This window comes from Heterocephalus glaber, unplaced genomic scaffold (genome assembly GCF_053883595.1).
Source record: "Heterocephalus glaber isolate CG9 unplaced genomic scaffold, H.glaber_assembly_v1.0 deba00001428, whole genome shotgun sequence".
In the NCBI taxonomy this organism is placed as follows: domain Eukaryota; kingdom Metazoa; phylum Chordata; class Mammalia; order Rodentia; family Bathyergidae; genus Heterocephalus; species Heterocephalus glaber.
The window spans coordinates 5,671,624-5,687,567 of record NW_028258293.1 but is presented as its reverse complement, the minus strand read 5'-3'; the positions used below and the strand labels follow the sequence as shown (position 1 = coordinate 5,687,567).

Sequence of the window (15,944 nt, the reverse complement as noted above, 5' to 3'; positions counted from 1 at the left end):
TCATTAAACATCCCTTCCAAACTCACAAAAAATTTTAAAGGCATTTGAAGAAATCTTTACTCTGCTGAGTTAGACTGAACCATATTTTAAGAATGAAGAAATCTTTACTCTGTTGAGTTAGACTGAACCAAGTTTTAAGAACGTGGCTATAGGTCAACATTGCTGGAATTAATGAACAGGAATATAGACCTTTATAACAGGTGCTCCAAACCAGCCAGTGCTGTTGCTGCTTCCCTTGGCTGTCTACAGATGCAGCCTGATTGTGCCATACTGCGATAAAGTAGCAATTTGGTGATGGTTCATTTTATTTCTTCCATGGCAGTTACATTAGGGCATTAAACATTCAACAAAGCTATTCTTAGCTTTATAACTATCTCAGATCTCTTGGATGTTCTGAATTGTGTACACACTTGTTCTAACACATTGTTTCTTCAAATTCCTAAAGACAAATAGGTCATTGTTCACAACAGAAACTGTCATCATATATTGCTGTTCTTGGATTAATCTGTTTCACTTATTTATAAAAGCCTTTGTATGTTTGTATGTTTATTTCTGTGTGTGTGTGTGTGTGTGTGTGTCGTACACCTTGGGTAGACCAAGTATGACAGGCATTATCCAAAACACTGCAAAAGGAATTCTGTAATATGGCCAGCCTTATTATGACATATGCATATGTGGTCACCTGATAGACCTGCCTTAATTTATAAGGTTACCATAAGAGATCTCAGCGTAGTTCACTATACTTCCAAAGGGAATGTTCACATCCATCATGCCTATGCTCTTCAATAAAAATTTATTTCTAAGAGAAATAATTTAAATTATGATATATATTAATTACGTACTATACTCCAGATATTTTTCTTAAAATTAACTCATTGCATAAACTCATTATATTTAATATTCCAGGGCTGTAAAATTTTAAATGTTCATAAAATTTTAGAAATACAGGAACATCTTATGAAACTTCTTACTGATACACAGAAATATATTGTCAGTGAATGCTTTCCTCCAGAGAGTAAGATTGTTTTTCTTTTTTTTTTTTTTTTTTTGGTACCAGGGATCGAACTCGGGTCCTTCCGCTTGCGAGGCAGGCGGCGGAACCACTGAGCTAAATCCCCGGCCCGATTGTTTTTCTAATTTGTGATGACACCTTGATACTCCAGGTAAGAATTGTGTTGTGATTAACCAAATATTTAGAAGTTTACAGATGGCTGATACTGAAAATATAACAAATACCGAAAGTATCAAATTGGAAAAGTAGAATTAAGAGTGTATTATTCAAAAGGGTGTTTGCAAAGCTTAACTTGCTCGGGAGTTTGGGGATCGGAGAGGAAATAATGGCATAAACTCTTCCCAAGAATTCTAATAAAAAGTAACCCATTAGATGATTTACTATCACCTATGCGCTACAGTTGATTAATTTAAAATGTTGTATCATTTAATATGTACCACTGGCAATTTGTCTGAAAATAATTTGTACTTTATAGTTATTAATTTGGCATAAAAGTGGTTAAGTCAACAGTAGGCTTCACTACCTTGCAGTACTTAGCACAATACTTAGATTAAGTGAAGTACCACTGTGTGTGTATAGACTGTACGGATACAGAGGTTCATGAACTCAATTCTCTCTACAATTCTGATCACAAACTGAACTGGATGAGAATCGAATCACATTTCCCTATCAGGTCAACATTAAACCTAACCATTGAATTTGACCTCAGTATTTTGTACCATGGTACCTCGGCTCACAAATGCTTCTGTTCTCAAACAATGGGTTCACAAACAGAAGCATGGGGCATAATTTTTGCTTCTGTTTATGAACTCCTTGTCGGGTGATGAACACATCATGGCATCTTCCCCACACAAACATGTATGTGTCCAGAAAACCAAAGTTTCTGTAAATTTAAGACAATTTATGCCTACAAGAACAATTAAAAAGTGACTCCTATTTTTTCAGCTTTATAATCATGATTAATTGAGATTATAACACAACAAAATAGTTCAAAAATATTCTTTTAAATAGTTTCAAAACACCCACAATCTGTTTTTGTTTATTTATAATGAAGTGATATTACCCCATACAGTCACAAAATAATAAAATTCATGCTCAGAAAATATCATTTGAATTAAACAAAGGGAAAAGTTTCTCCCCTGAAGTTCATTAGTGAATCTCAGTTGATTTTGACTGAATTATAAAGTTGAGTTGAGATAAGCTTTACTAATCCCGTATCTCTACTGCACACATGTGAGGCCTAGTATATCACAGATGTGAACATGGCACTTTTATAATAAACATGTCTATCTTTATAAGGGGAGCGTTCTAGTTTTTTTTCCGGAATGTTAAGACCTTACGCAACACAAGGCCTCCACTGACCATGGTCATTGTAGGAGAAAGGTGTACCCCATGTCCACTAGGAGGACGGTAGGTGGCCGTCGAAGCCTTGTGTTGCCTAAGGTCCCGGCACAGTGTGCTGAGCCTCCTGAGGGGCAGGGGAGAGAGGAGCCCCTAACCCACTGCGGACTGCGCACTTCCAACTTCTTCACCACACAGCTGCTGTAGCTTCTGTATGCTGTGGAAACAGTTCTCCTCAAGATTCCTGTCTGTCTGTCTCTCTCTCTCTCTCTCTCCTTAGCTTTTTGCAAGTTCAGTTTGGAAGAAGAGAGGGAAGACTTTCCATACAGATCTCTACCTGCTCTTGAAATGCTATCTCCTAATGCCACAGATTTCATTATGCAAGAGAAAGCAGATCCATTTTTGTAACAGAAACATCTCTAAACCAGACTCAGTGATATACACCTGTAATCCCAGCCGCCTGTAATTGGAGGCTGAGGTAGGAGAATCTCAGGTTTGAGCCCCACTTGGGCAACTTAGTGAGGCCCTGTCTTAAGAAAAGGTCAAGGGATAAAGCTCAGTGGAAATGCACACTGGGGCTTGATCTGTAGTATTACCAAAAACAACTTTAAATCTAATTGTATGACAATTTGAACTTTTGATAATATTCTATGTTAATAAAGTTAAGATCCGAAAAAGACCCAGAATCTTATTTTTAAAAACCTTGGTAAAGGTACTGACCTGGAGAGATGTCTGTAGAATAATCTAGGAGTAAGATGGAAAGTTATGTAGCATATTTTGATTTTGTGCAATTTCCGGCTGAAATGCATCCCAAATCATTCATATGTGTGTCCTTATACATCCTCCTCCTGATCTAATTCTCATCCTCAGGGCTGTTCGTGTTTCTTTCCTTATTGTAAGATGTGCGCTAACCCAGGTAGGTTGGGCCCAGATTTCAATATGCACTTTATACACATTATTATAATTCAGAAGAATGTCTTAACTACTGAATCACTGGGAAACTAAGTGTGTCTCTTGTTTGCAAAATCTTAGATTGCAGCTTAGCCCCACCACATCTCAAAAAAAAAATTTACAAATTCTATTTCCTATTTTCAAAGGCTCTGTCTTTTAACTTCATTCCACTTGTCCCAAATGTGTTTTCTCTCTCATTTCTCTTATAAACTGTGGCCAAATTCCTTCTTCCTTTTAATCTCATACTTGAGAATGGAGAGAGAGAAGGCAAGCATTGGGCTCTGGTTTCTAAACTCTATTTCATTTGTTGTTTTAATTTCTCTATCAGTTCTTTTTTCCTGTCTTCTCAAGGAAAACACTGGAGATATATCTATCTATCTATCTATATCTATAGATGGATAGATATAGATATCTTTTAAGATTTTTGGAGCCAGATGGTGCACATCTGTAATCTCAGTACTTGGGAGGCTGAGCCAGGAGGATCACCATGAGTTCAAGGCCAGGCTGGACTACATAGAGAGATCCTGTCTCAGGGCAGTATTTAACAGCACAGCTTTTGGGACTCTTCCTCCCGCCATTTCTGTTTGGTCCATTCCTCCTCACTTAGCTGACTGTCATTTCCGAGCCTCTTGGCTCCACTCCCATGGATTCGTTTCTCATGGTCCAGCCTGCTCAGTCCTGGGGCATGGTTGCTTTTCTTTTACCTTTTGTCAATTTCATTTCTCTGCTTCTTCCCTGAAGATTTCCCTGCCCCTTCATTTCTCCCCCATCTTCCCATCTGTAAGGCCATCTTCCTCTTCAACCTCAGCTCTCTTTCCCACAGCTCGAGGTCCTTACTTCTGATGGAAGGAAGGAGTCAGCTCGCAAGTGTGGCCTCAGAGACCAGAGCATAAGTCCTGGGCATGAAGCATTTTGTCTCAAAGAAGCCGAAAAATTTCCCGTGGATTAAAAGCTACTTGCAAGATCCTCACACACAATGCTGTCCAAACAGCGATCTGTAGGACATTCCTTTCCTCTCTACCCAGACTTCGTCAAAGACTCTGGACTTCATCTTAAGCAGAGGAATATGATAGGAAGAAGGAAGAAAAGCTGCTCTGGCGGCACTAAGGGAACAGAGTACTGAGGTGTAGCTGCTGCCTGTGGTCAGACACCAGGCTCTCTCTGTGCGGGCTGGAACTGTCTCTAAGATTTGATCCACACAGCTCCAAGAGCAAGGACTCAGGGAGGACTCGGGGAGGACTCAACGGTGGCCGTGGGAGCTCAATTACCGCAGTTCAGGGTCTCAGCGGGGGCTCCAACGTGGGGCGGGCACAACACATTGTGCGACCATGCTCACGCACACGTGGGAGCCGAGGCCAGAGAGGTCACGCCCCTTTATCAAGAGTGGCCTTTTCTGCATCTGAACCTCAAGATACTGTGGTGGTTAAAACTACAAAATAGGAACTGGAGTAGAGCTCAGAGGTAGAGCAAGTGCTTATTTCGGGCACCAAAACAAAAGCAAAAAACAAAAACCCCACAAACACCAAATGAATGGTTCATCCTATCACAAAACAAGAGATTTTGACTCTGACTGATTAAGTCCAGTCCTGATTTATTCGAGAAGGAAGTCATCAGGCCCTTAAGGCTGGGCTGATTTTTCTCACCTGGAATGTGGGGCTTTCCAAAGACGATCCCGGGAAAGCGGCATTTTATTTGGATAAGTAAGTATTTAAATAGTTATTGAACAATCTGCCTCCTAACCATGACCACTGGACAAGTCTACTAACAGTAGGCAAGAGAGCTATGTGCGGCGTGTGCGTGAGTGTGCACACCGATGCGTGCATTGTCCTAGAAATGGGTTATCTTCTCCAGCGCCGTATGGTCGTAGCTTTTGTCCTTGGGATTGTACCCTGGTGCATGGGCCAGGCTTTCTCCCCTGAGTCCATTGTGGAGCACAGATTCTGCCCCATGTTTCCAGGTACTGCCATTCTCACAGTTATCCTGAGGAAAACAGGAAGGCAGATGTTAACGAGACAGTCTGGATGAATTCCCAACAGTCCTTAGGGCTCCCCTACAAAGACAGGTGGATAAACACAAAGGTGAAAGAGACAATCTGGCCAAGGCTCTTCATAAAGCATACCTCTGATAACCCATAGTTATCATTTTAATGATAATAATAACAAAAAACAACAACCTGCTGAACATTAACAATATCTTGTGCTGCATAAAGAAACTTACACACCTCTGATACAATAGCAGCTCAACCAGCTGTCTCCTCTGCAAAATAAACTGCTGATCTCCTTAAAGCGTCCCCAGTCAAACCTGCAGAGTTTTCAGTGGAGCCAACTCCTTGTTTACCAAATCGGTGTTAACTTTTTGACCCTCACTCGGGGACATTTTCCTATTCTAAACTATCAAATCATGAGCTTGTCCAGTACCAATCGGAGCCCTGCATTGAAAGATCTGCCTGAAATCACTTGGGTCAAAAACTCTACAAACAGCTGCATCTAAGCTCCTCATTCTGAACCTCGGACAAGGTGGGGCTCTCCTCAGTGGCATTAAATTCAGCTTTACGCCATACACATACTGTTAGGGTGTTTTCTAGGGAAGAGAGCGATTCCCAGCTCAGAAACTTGGGATATGATATGCACAGGGTAAGAGTCCTGAGTCCTAAAAGAATAAACTGTCAGATGCTAAACAAGTGAAAATAAGCTTCAGCTGAAAAAGAAAACACAAAACAAAAAACAACCCCTCCAAACCACTGCTGCCATTAATCCTGGGACAGACATGGGTAAGCCCAGCTGCAGCCCTGACCGGAAACAGTGCTTCCCCAGGGCCTGCAGGTGTGAGGCTTCGTGTCACCAGCGCACTCTCAGCAAGGCTCCCCACCACACTCTTCATTTCCTGCCTCCTCCCACGCATTTCAGAACCCTTCAGCAGGAGCCCAGTCCTGTACAAAAGACATGCCCACCTCCCTGCTATAGATGGCGCCATTGCCTGCATCTGTGTGCCCTAACTCCCTGCATTCAGTCAGGAAGCCCAAGTCTGTCCACCTCAAGCAGCTCCTGGTGGCCACTGGCTCAGAAGAACCTGGTGGCACTGAGAGAGTCTCTACCCTGGCCTGACCTAGGCATACCTCTTATGAGCTTTGGGGGCTGGGGAGTTACCGGCATCTTGCTGCCTCCATGACTCTCAATGCTCCCCAGTGTATTATATTCATACCCCATAGAACTAGAAATGTTTGTGTCTACGTCACCCTGCATAATCTTCCCAAGGGAAGCTGGAGTTCAGAGAAATTAAATAACTTACCCAAAAAAAGTAAGGCCAGGCACTGAGATCAAACCCAAGGCGGTCTGGCCCTAAAGCCCATGGTTTTAGCCATTACAGGAGACCATGTCATGTCATCTACTTTCTTCCTTCCCTATTGTTTATGTATATATTTTTCCCAGAATTTGCCTCACAGAAAGTAAAAGGGACTTTGGAAATTGATCCCTTGCACTGCCAACCATTCAGCTCAAATGCACTTTTACTATCAACATACTCATGTGCTTAGAAGACAATAGCAAGATGACTGAAGTTGATTCTTTCGAGTCCTGCCACTCACTGCCTGCCCTCCCTGGATCCCTCCCCACTCGCAGCTGGCTCAGATGGGCCAAATGCAAATCCCTTTGGGCCGATGCTTGTTTTGGAAGCCCACACATCTGTTCACCTGCTCGGGCCAGCAGTCGTGCTGCACTCCACACCAGCACAGAGTTTTGTATTTCTCAGACCAAAAGCAAAATAAATTGCACACTGGTCTAGTTAAGAGTGGGTTGATATCTTCACCTGTCTGGAGACCTGTTAAGGAAAGGAGAGACCAATCAAGTGGGTGAGGGTTCAAGACATCCACTGAGGATTTGAGCATCAAGATCCTGAACTTCCTTCTCAGCATGGCCTCCCCGTCAATGAGTAGAACTTGGTTAACTGCATCTGTGGATGGGCATCAGATTTTAAAAACCCACGAATTCTCAGGTTAGAATTAAACAGAGACAACATATTTACTTAAAAATAATTACTATGGAAAACTCTACTGCACCTTTTGAAGGTCTACAGAAGAGACAAGGGGAATTATATTTCTTCATTTAAGAAAGTTCCTGATTTTTATCCAGATCAGATATAGTCAAGACCATCTAAGCCAATATTTGTACAATTAGATAATTTTTACTCTTTCTGCTTCCTTTTATCCCAGCATTGATATCCTGGACAAATACAGTGGTGCCTCAGTTCACAAACCTAATTCTTTCTATGATTCTGGTCCCAAGCCAAATTGCTCATGAATGGCATCAAATTCAGTGGTTAGGTTCAGTGCTGACCTTATGGGGAAATCTGATTCGTTTTATGGCCCATTTGGCTTGGGACCAGAATCCTGGAAAGAATTAAGTTCGTGAGCCAAGGTAACACTGTTATTCTTTTGTGTCCCTCCAAACACTCTAGACTTTCTTCACATCTCTTTTCCTACTCTTAAATTATACTTGTTCAACGATAGAGAACAGAGTCACAGAGAAACCCAAGCCAATATTTGCAGGCTGATGATCTTGGTTCTCCAGAACCTTTGCCAGTTCTGGTGTGATGGTGACTATGCTCAAGTCCTCAGTCTCATCCAGTGAGGGCTGTGAGTGTGACAGCCCATGCAATGTAAAGGTCCCTCTGGTGTGCAAGGGAATGGGAGTGACACACCCTGCTCAGAGGCCGTGTGGCAAGTGCTGCTTATCTGTGGGGCTTTTCTCAAATTCCTAGTGAGCGACCAAAATAACGTAGATTTTTAAATTCAAAATTGAGGCTCCAAGAATATATATTCCCTGATATTACGTCAGTTTGCCAAAGACATTGGATGGAGCAAGACTCTACTGCTATTGATAACAACATGTGTTCATTAGTGGCGGGAAATGCTGGGCACATTTTACACTGATTTATCACTCTAGCTAGGTAGGTAGGGACCTGGTGAAGATCCAGTTAATGACAGAGCCGGAGCATAACTGTCTCCTGCGCACTGTGTGTAGTAGCGGAGGAGCTGCAAAGCCTCAAACTTCTATGCAAAGGTGACTGAGTCAGAAGAATTTAATTCAGATACAAACATTCCCAGGGTTTCAAACAAAGAAGCCCTTTGTCTCTAAAAACACCACTAAAGTATCAAACATTCCAATAAATAATGTAGACCAGTTGTCTCTAGGGCCAGGACTTGAGATTTGCTAACAAAGAAAGGGTTCTTTGTTCCATATGGAATTAGATTCTGTTTCCTTCTAGGAAAAAAACTGACTTTGAAGATAGCAGACAGAAAAACAAAGGACAGCGCTATCATGCTCGTGAGTGAAGGTTAAAAACGAAAATGAAACTCCAATAGGAAGCTCTGTGTTCTCCCCTAATTATAGATTTATAGTCTATTTCATGAGCGAGACCTTGGCGATTGATCATTAATGAATATACACGGTAGGATTATGGACATAATGTGTGACAGAGGAGAAGGGCAAAGGGCATGTGACAATGTCCTGTAGATGCAGAAGATTTTCCCGAGGAAAACAGTTCAGGCTTATCGAGCACAGGTCCCTTGTTGCACTGCACCTCAGAAGGCCCCATCCTCTAAGCAGAAACAGCCAACTGCAGGGTCCTGAGGCCGAGGGCCGAGTGTGGCCAGTGCCCACCCTTCCCCATCTCCCCTGGTGGGCACCCCATCCACAGTGTCAATCCCCAAACCCTGATGCTGGAAGTCAGGAACGTGGGCCAGGACTGGAAAGGATTTAATGGGAGAACATAAAATTTCAGAAACCTGGAAGAAAAAGACAGTGTCTATGAAATTTTATTAGAAAAGAAAATGTGTGTGTGTATATGTTTATGTACTAAGTGTTCAAGATATATAGTGAATGGTTAAAGTTTAAAACTTTCTTACAGTAAAAGACCCATTGTCATTAATCTCCCTGAAAATACTCACTCCCCTTGCTTCAAACATGCTTATCCCATTATTCTCAGCACTTTCTGAAGCAGCTTTAGAAGTCTTTAAGAGGGGTGATCAAAAATATGTGGGTGCTACTGCCAAGGTAGGCTCGTAAAAATATTACACCGTGTCTTCATTCCCCTGATCCATCGACTCGCGCACCGTGGGGCTTCGAGCTCTTTTCGGAAGCCAAAATGATCGTGAAAGGGAAACATCAAGGCAGCCATGACAGCACAGCTAAAGAAACGAAAGCTGACCTCCAGAAGTGTTTCAGCACTGGCCCAAGAAAATAAAAATCTAAGCAGGACTAAAGTAAAATACATCACAGGATCAGGCTCATAAAAGACACCTGTCCTTCTCTAATGCCCTAAGCTACAAACTTTAAATACTTTATAAGTTTAAAACACATTATCTGGTGGCCAGTATGAAATAGTTATGAAAACCCCTTAGTGACTCGACTGGAAGGGTCAGGTTAGCACAAGGACCTCACCTGAGCAGACAGGAACCAGGAGGCAGGGACATTTGGCAGCCCGGTTCAGTATTTTCCCCAAAGATTCAGTGTCATGACTAGACTGGGATAATGCTGGGGGAGTGGGAACATGAGCCTATTTCCCTAAGGCTGGAGACATTTGGAGTGGATGAAAATGCAGGGATTGATACCAGGACAGCTGTTCACGCTCAAGGTGACAAAGAATGTTTCACCCGAAGTGTAACGCGGGCTGCTGCATAGACAGACACAGGGATGTGTCGGTTCTGACACAGAGCCCGAAAAGGAGCAGCCTGGGAGCCTCCGCCCTTCACTTGTGTTGGAAGCAGGCAGCTGAAGCAGGCTGTCTCCTGGTCGGGAGGGACACCCAAGCACAGACCCAGTGGGCTGTCCTCTGGCAGCAAGGAAGCCTCCACGCTGGCCATGGTAAACACAGTAAGTCCCCTTTCATCTGGAACCATTTCCATTAAGAAAGATACACCATCACTATTACTGTTAGGAAAAGCTGGGTTTATAAAACGGCTGCTCTAGTCCTTGTCATCCCCTTATCAATTCAAGTGAAAGAGCAGTGAAATCATGCGCAGGATTCCACGGTGCTAGAGCTCACATGTAGCTCTTCAGCAGAAATGCTGCCGTGCAGATTCTGGGTTGAGTAGTGAGACTGACTGCCCATTACTTAGGGATTCATAATGATAGAGTCAGAGTAGAATACCCCAATAATTTATTTAGCTACAATACACACTCCAGAAAGCCAGAGAGCTTGGAGAAAGTAGACATATCTCTTTGGGGAGAAAGATTTTTGTGGTAAACCCCAAATCAAGCCAGAAAGACAGCCACATAGTCCACAAATGCATGAACCATTCCATATTTCTTTAGTCCCCCAAACAGGAAGTCCAGACAAGACTGCAGAAGGTCTAGTCTGCCCCACTCCATCCCCTGCCCTCCTAGCACCCATGCTGACCCTTCGTGAAGTTCTGCACCAAAAACGGATGGACTGCAGAAATAATACTGTTCACTTTTCTAGCAGGGCAGCCAAGACTGAGCCCAGGGGTGGGGAGATGGGGTGGGGTGATGGGAAAAACTCTGGCCTCTTACTGGAATCAGAGGAAAGAAACATTCTTATTATTGAACTCACATTCATGATTGCTAGGTTATGAAAGATTTTTGGTACTCAGATCTCTGGGGCATATTTCAGAGTATCTTATTTTCTTTTTAATATATGTTCTATATGCTAATAGTCAGATATAGATAGATATAGCTGGTGATCAAAATATACAGTGAATACTTAATTTTTTAAATGTATTACAATGAAACACACATTGCCATTAATGCGCCCCCAAAATCCCCCCCCCCCGCTTTGAACATACTTATTCTGTCATTCTCGCCACTTTCTGAAGCAGTTCTGCAGCCCTCTTTCATGGCTTAACAGGGGTGATCAAAAATACAGGGCGTGTAGCTGCTGTCACCATCCAACAGGAAGGCAGGCTCATAACAACATTGTAGAATTTCCTCATCTAAGTATTCGCTGGACCTGGCACTGTATAAGTCCTGGCCCTTTCCCAAAGTCAGAATGACCGAGAAAGGTAAATGTCTTGAATCAGCACGGGATATGAAGGCAGCCAGGACAGTGCAAATAAAGACACTGAAGAAAGAGGACTTCCAGAGCTGCTTCAGAAAGTGGCGAGAATGATGGGAGAAGCATGTTCAAAGTGACAGGGAGCATTTTGATGGGGATTAATGGTAACATATCTTTTACCATAATAAATTTTTAAAAAGAAACTTAAGCATTCACTGTCATTTTCCATCACACTGAATAATGATTAGGAGAAGCATCTGCATATCTGCTTGGAGAGAATAGACTTATTTTTCTGGCAGGAAGACTTTTTGGGGTAGATCTGTAATCGAAACATTAACACAGCAGCCTCACTCAGTGCAGGAAGTAGTCTCTGTCTCCTTTGGTCCCAAAGAAAGGAATCCAGTAACCAACCTGTCACGAAGCTGATGAGCAGTCCAGCAAGAATGCACCCAACACAGCCCACTGCGCTGTAGTACAGGTAGGAGAGCGAGTACCAGGTGTCAGCCAGCTCGGGCCTGCGGAGGACAACAGCAGTGTCAGCAGCTCCCACCCTGAGGTTCTCTCCTCACGACCTGGAGCATGGCTCAGATTCCTTTCCGAGCCTCACATCGCTTAAAACCCAATGCTTCCCACTGTACCATTTGGTTTTTATGGAAAGATGACTGGATTGGAGACAAGCTGTGTTTTGTATTCCACTGAGTGTAATTCAGCCGTGAATCCCAAAGTTGCTCTGTATGCATTAAATGATAAGCAGTGCAGTGAGGACCGCTCATCTGTTCCTTTGGTGTTATTCATTCCTCAGATATCTGTTAAGCGTGCATTTAATGCCAGGAACTTTGACAGACATTGACCTACATGAAGGAGCCAACACAGAAGCACAAAGTGAATCTGATGGTGCCCAGTGCAGACGGCACAAGGACTCTGAGAGCATTCGGAAAGCACGGAAACCCAGGTGGAGCGGATTGATGCCCAGGATCAGTCCTGAAGAACTGTTAGTGGCCAATCAGAAAACGAAGGTAGACGGGGAGACAGGGGCAGGACTGGGCAGCCTAAGAGGACAGACGTACATGAAGGAGGGAAGAAACAGAAAAGTGGCCTGGGAAGGACAAATAGGTTGATATGGTTTGAGTATAAGATTTCTGGAGAAGGAAAGCTCTGAGGAAAGTGGAGGCGCAGTAACAGAAGGTCTGTACCGGGTAGCAAGGACCCCTGCTCAGCTTTCCATGCTGACTTCCACCTACTGCATCCCAAAGCAGCCTCTCCACTTAGGATATAGCTCCAGGAGTCCTCCACATGTCTCATGCAGAAGAGGAGGAACGTGTGACTCTAATTCCTGGGAATCTTTGACTTTGAGTTAGGAATGATGCTCGCAGCCTAGGTGTCGATCCCTGTGAAACCAGTTCAGACGTCCCCCTTTCTCCAGTAATGACGCTTTGTAATGTCACTAGGTCCCAGGAGACCAAAACCAAAAAGCTGTTGGCTTAATTCTACATCTCAGGAAGAAAATGGCCCTTTAAAACCTGGCAGGTATTAGGCGTGAGGGCTGTGGTCCAACCTATAAAATAGATGACCCGGAAGAAGACTCACCTGCCATTTACAAAATTGACTGCTATGTTTTACACGGGCACTGCCTTGGGAGTGCACATTCCATCCCATCATTTCAGTGGGTGGATAGGTAAGTAGATTTTACTCCAGGCCTACAGGCAAAAGTGGGTTTTAGTTTGTTTGGGTTATGTATTTCCCCTCTTGTTATTGCTTTTAAATCTTAAATGTTCATAGTGTAGGCCGCAGGCATGACAGGCAATGAGCAAGTGAAGAATTAATGGAAAAGTGTTGAAAACTCCTGGGTTCGATCACAGGCATCTGAATGTGTCGCTGTGGTCCACAGAGAAGGCTGGAGAAGGTAGCAAGGAGATGCTGTATCAGCTAATACAGCCTTAAAACAAAGTTGGTATCCCTTTGGACTTTAAAATTGTTCCTATGCAGCTTAATTTATTTTTGTTTAATCAAATGAACAAGAGGGGTTTTTTCCATGGGAACAAAATGGCCACTTATTTGATGCCCAGTGAGAACACGAGTGAAATTGTGGTAGCGATGCCCTCTTCTATGCTGTGGAACCTGCTTTACCTACGGACCTCTCTCCAGGCTCAGAATCACCGTGGCAGGACCATGTGGCATCTAGGTAAGGAGAGTTCCTTACTGCTCACAAAAGTGAGCCCTAGGATGGGGGTAAAGATGAACCCTGATTTCCAGTGAGGAAGAAGGGAGTGGAAGAAAGTTAAATCTGTTTTGTTTTCTTCATCCAGTTTCCCTTCTACAAACATATAGGCATACACATGGCTTCAAGGAGTTTATTGTGTAGTGAAATCACAGAAGAACATGATTACAGAGGAAGAGAGAAGAGAGCAAAGAGGAGCAAAGGAGAGGGAGAAGAGGAGAAAATATAAGAAGAAACAGTCATGTAGTTCAGTCAGGGACACATATACAGGCAGTCCACATGCTACCACTGGAGCCAATGACTTCTATTTTGCTGGTCATTTCCCACTAGCTCTTCAGAATGTGAATGTTATAGAAAAGTTTTAAGAATGGAAGGCTAGCTGGTTTAGAACAATTCTTTTCAAATCCTGAAAATCTTTGAATTACAAGTCACTATCTATCTTATGGAGAAAGGGAGGTCCTAATCTGGCTCTTAAAAGAGGAATGGATTCGGAGAGAGTAGAAAGAAGGATTGAAAGGCATTCCTTTAAAAGCAAGATCTTGATTACAGATTTAAAGGTAAGAGAGTGGATCCAAGAGGGTAAAGGAAGCAGAAGCTAGGTCAGAAAAACTGCAGCCATTGGACAGTCTCAGGCTATGAAAGGTATTTTGTTCCAGGGTGAAGAGTTTGTCCTTCTGCTGCAGGCACTTGGAGCATTCGAGTGAAATCAGGGTGGTGGTCATGACTCAGGTGAGCGCTTCAAGGTAACTCACCAAGTGACCACTTCGGCTACGATGGATTAGAAGGAAAAGAGAAAGAGAGAAGGGGTCAGGGCAAGGAAAATACAATAATTTCACTTTCCTGGGCTTCACAGTGATGGGCATAATCCCAAGAATGACAAGGACAATGGAAAAGAGGAAACGCCAGGGCTAAAAAGTTCATCATAAATGTAATTTGTGAAATTAGCTGGCATTTTTTAGAAGCCTGGAAACAGAGGACATGAGTCAGTTCAGGGAAGTATTGACGAGAACCAGAAAAAGGCTGCCTGAATCCAAGGAAGGGCCACAAATCCTGCATTTCCCATATGTATAACAAAATAATCATATAGATTATAAGATTTGTATAGGTACGATTACATATAATTTATGTACCATTTAGTCCTCATGAAACTTACAGAATTAGATGTTAATATCCTTAGGCTTTAGTCGAAAACTCCAAGAATTTCATGAGTGAAAAGCTGCTGATTTGTCCATGATAGAAAGTAGGTAAACGGTAAAACCAAAATCCAAGTCCAGGACTATTTTCTTTTTTCAAAGTCAATGGTCTTCTCCCTCCCTACACCACAGTGTCTCCTACATTTTGGTATCTTTGATCATTTTCCCTGTCCGAACTAGATGGAAACTCTTTTGTTAAGCCCTGGGCTCATGCAGTCATCAAACCACAGGCTCACAGCAGGGCCCCTAAATCCACAGCCACACTGTCTCTCCTCGTTGCTCCCAAAGCATCTCTTCTGAGATCCTTTCTCCTCTAGGACACTCTGGCCCTCAGACCCCCACATCTATTTTCTACGCTCTACTCATTTTTGTCTGTTTTGCACACATCCCTCTGTGCACTCCTCTGCCCAGTTCACTCGTGCACCTGTTACGGGAAGAGGCCCCCGCGGGAAGTTGGTCCTGAAGCCCCAGTGTGACTCTCGGTGGCCTCCATGGTAGCTGTCATCACAGTATCCCAGAGCGATGCGCTTCCCTCCAACCTGCCGCCTACCCCTGCGCTGGGGGTCACCTTCAAAGTCAACCCACCTGCTGGCTAGCACCGCAGGTGCTGATGTGGTCATGTTTGTCGGGACACACTGCTCTGTCGATAAAGGCAGAGGCCGAGTCTTGGAGTCTGGCGCAGGGTAAACAAAGGCCCCTATGGCCACCCAGAAGGACAGTGTGATTCCGGTGAGGAGGCCACCCAGTGCGCCCTTGATGAGGGAAAGAGAGACAGGCGCTAGTGAGACCGGGCAAAGCTGTCTGCAGAGAGAATAACGAGACGAGGAGTCCTCATTCCTTGCCGAAGAAACGCAGAAGTTGAGGAAAATATCAGAGAACAGAGATTCTGTGGTCATGTTTTGTTACCAACTAGCCACAGAAAAGCTCACAAGTCCCCTCCCTCTCAAATTTTGTAGATTTTTGTTTGAGTTTAAATATTGCTGCCCCTGGTCTCTGCTAAAAGCTGGGCCTTCTGTGGGAGAGAAAACAACGTGTTGGCTTCTCCATGATACAGAGGAAAAAGAATCCTTGGTAAAAGCACCAGAAGGCCTTCTCCACTGTTTGGGAAAATTAATGCGATGTGAGTGACTTGAATACTTGTGCCTTGACTTTGACCGAAAGGGTGCAAGCTCCTGCCATAAACAGCCAGACCGGTGTTTTCGGCTTTGTGTGCCACACG

The 15,944-nt window shown here is 43.6% G+C and overlaps 1 protein-coding gene across 3 annotated transcripts in view; it reads right to left on the bottom strand.

Annotated features, from left to right (window-relative positions):
* Positions 1 to 4,878: 4,878 nt before the first annotated feature.
* Slc5a12 (solute carrier family 5 member 12) overlaps positions 4,879 to 15,944 on the bottom strand; it is a 54,668-nt gene continuing 43,602 nt past the window's right edge. For all 3 annotated transcript variants that reach the window (XM_087211520.1, XM_087211521.1, XM_004851574.3), the window contains 4 exons: positions 15,311 to 15,477; positions 11,726 to 11,829; positions 6,993 to 7,120; positions 4,879 to 5,284 (listed from right to left, as the gene is read on the bottom strand). In XM_087211520.1, the coding sequence (XP_087067646.1) occupies positions 5,132 to 5,284; positions 6,993 to 7,120; positions 11,726 to 11,829; positions 15,311 to 15,477 (552 nt within the window). In that variant the 3' untranslated portion in view covers positions 4,879 to 5,131. The remainder of the gene's footprint in view (positions 5,285 to 6,992; positions 7,121 to 11,725; positions 11,830 to 15,310; positions 15,478 to 15,944) is intronic.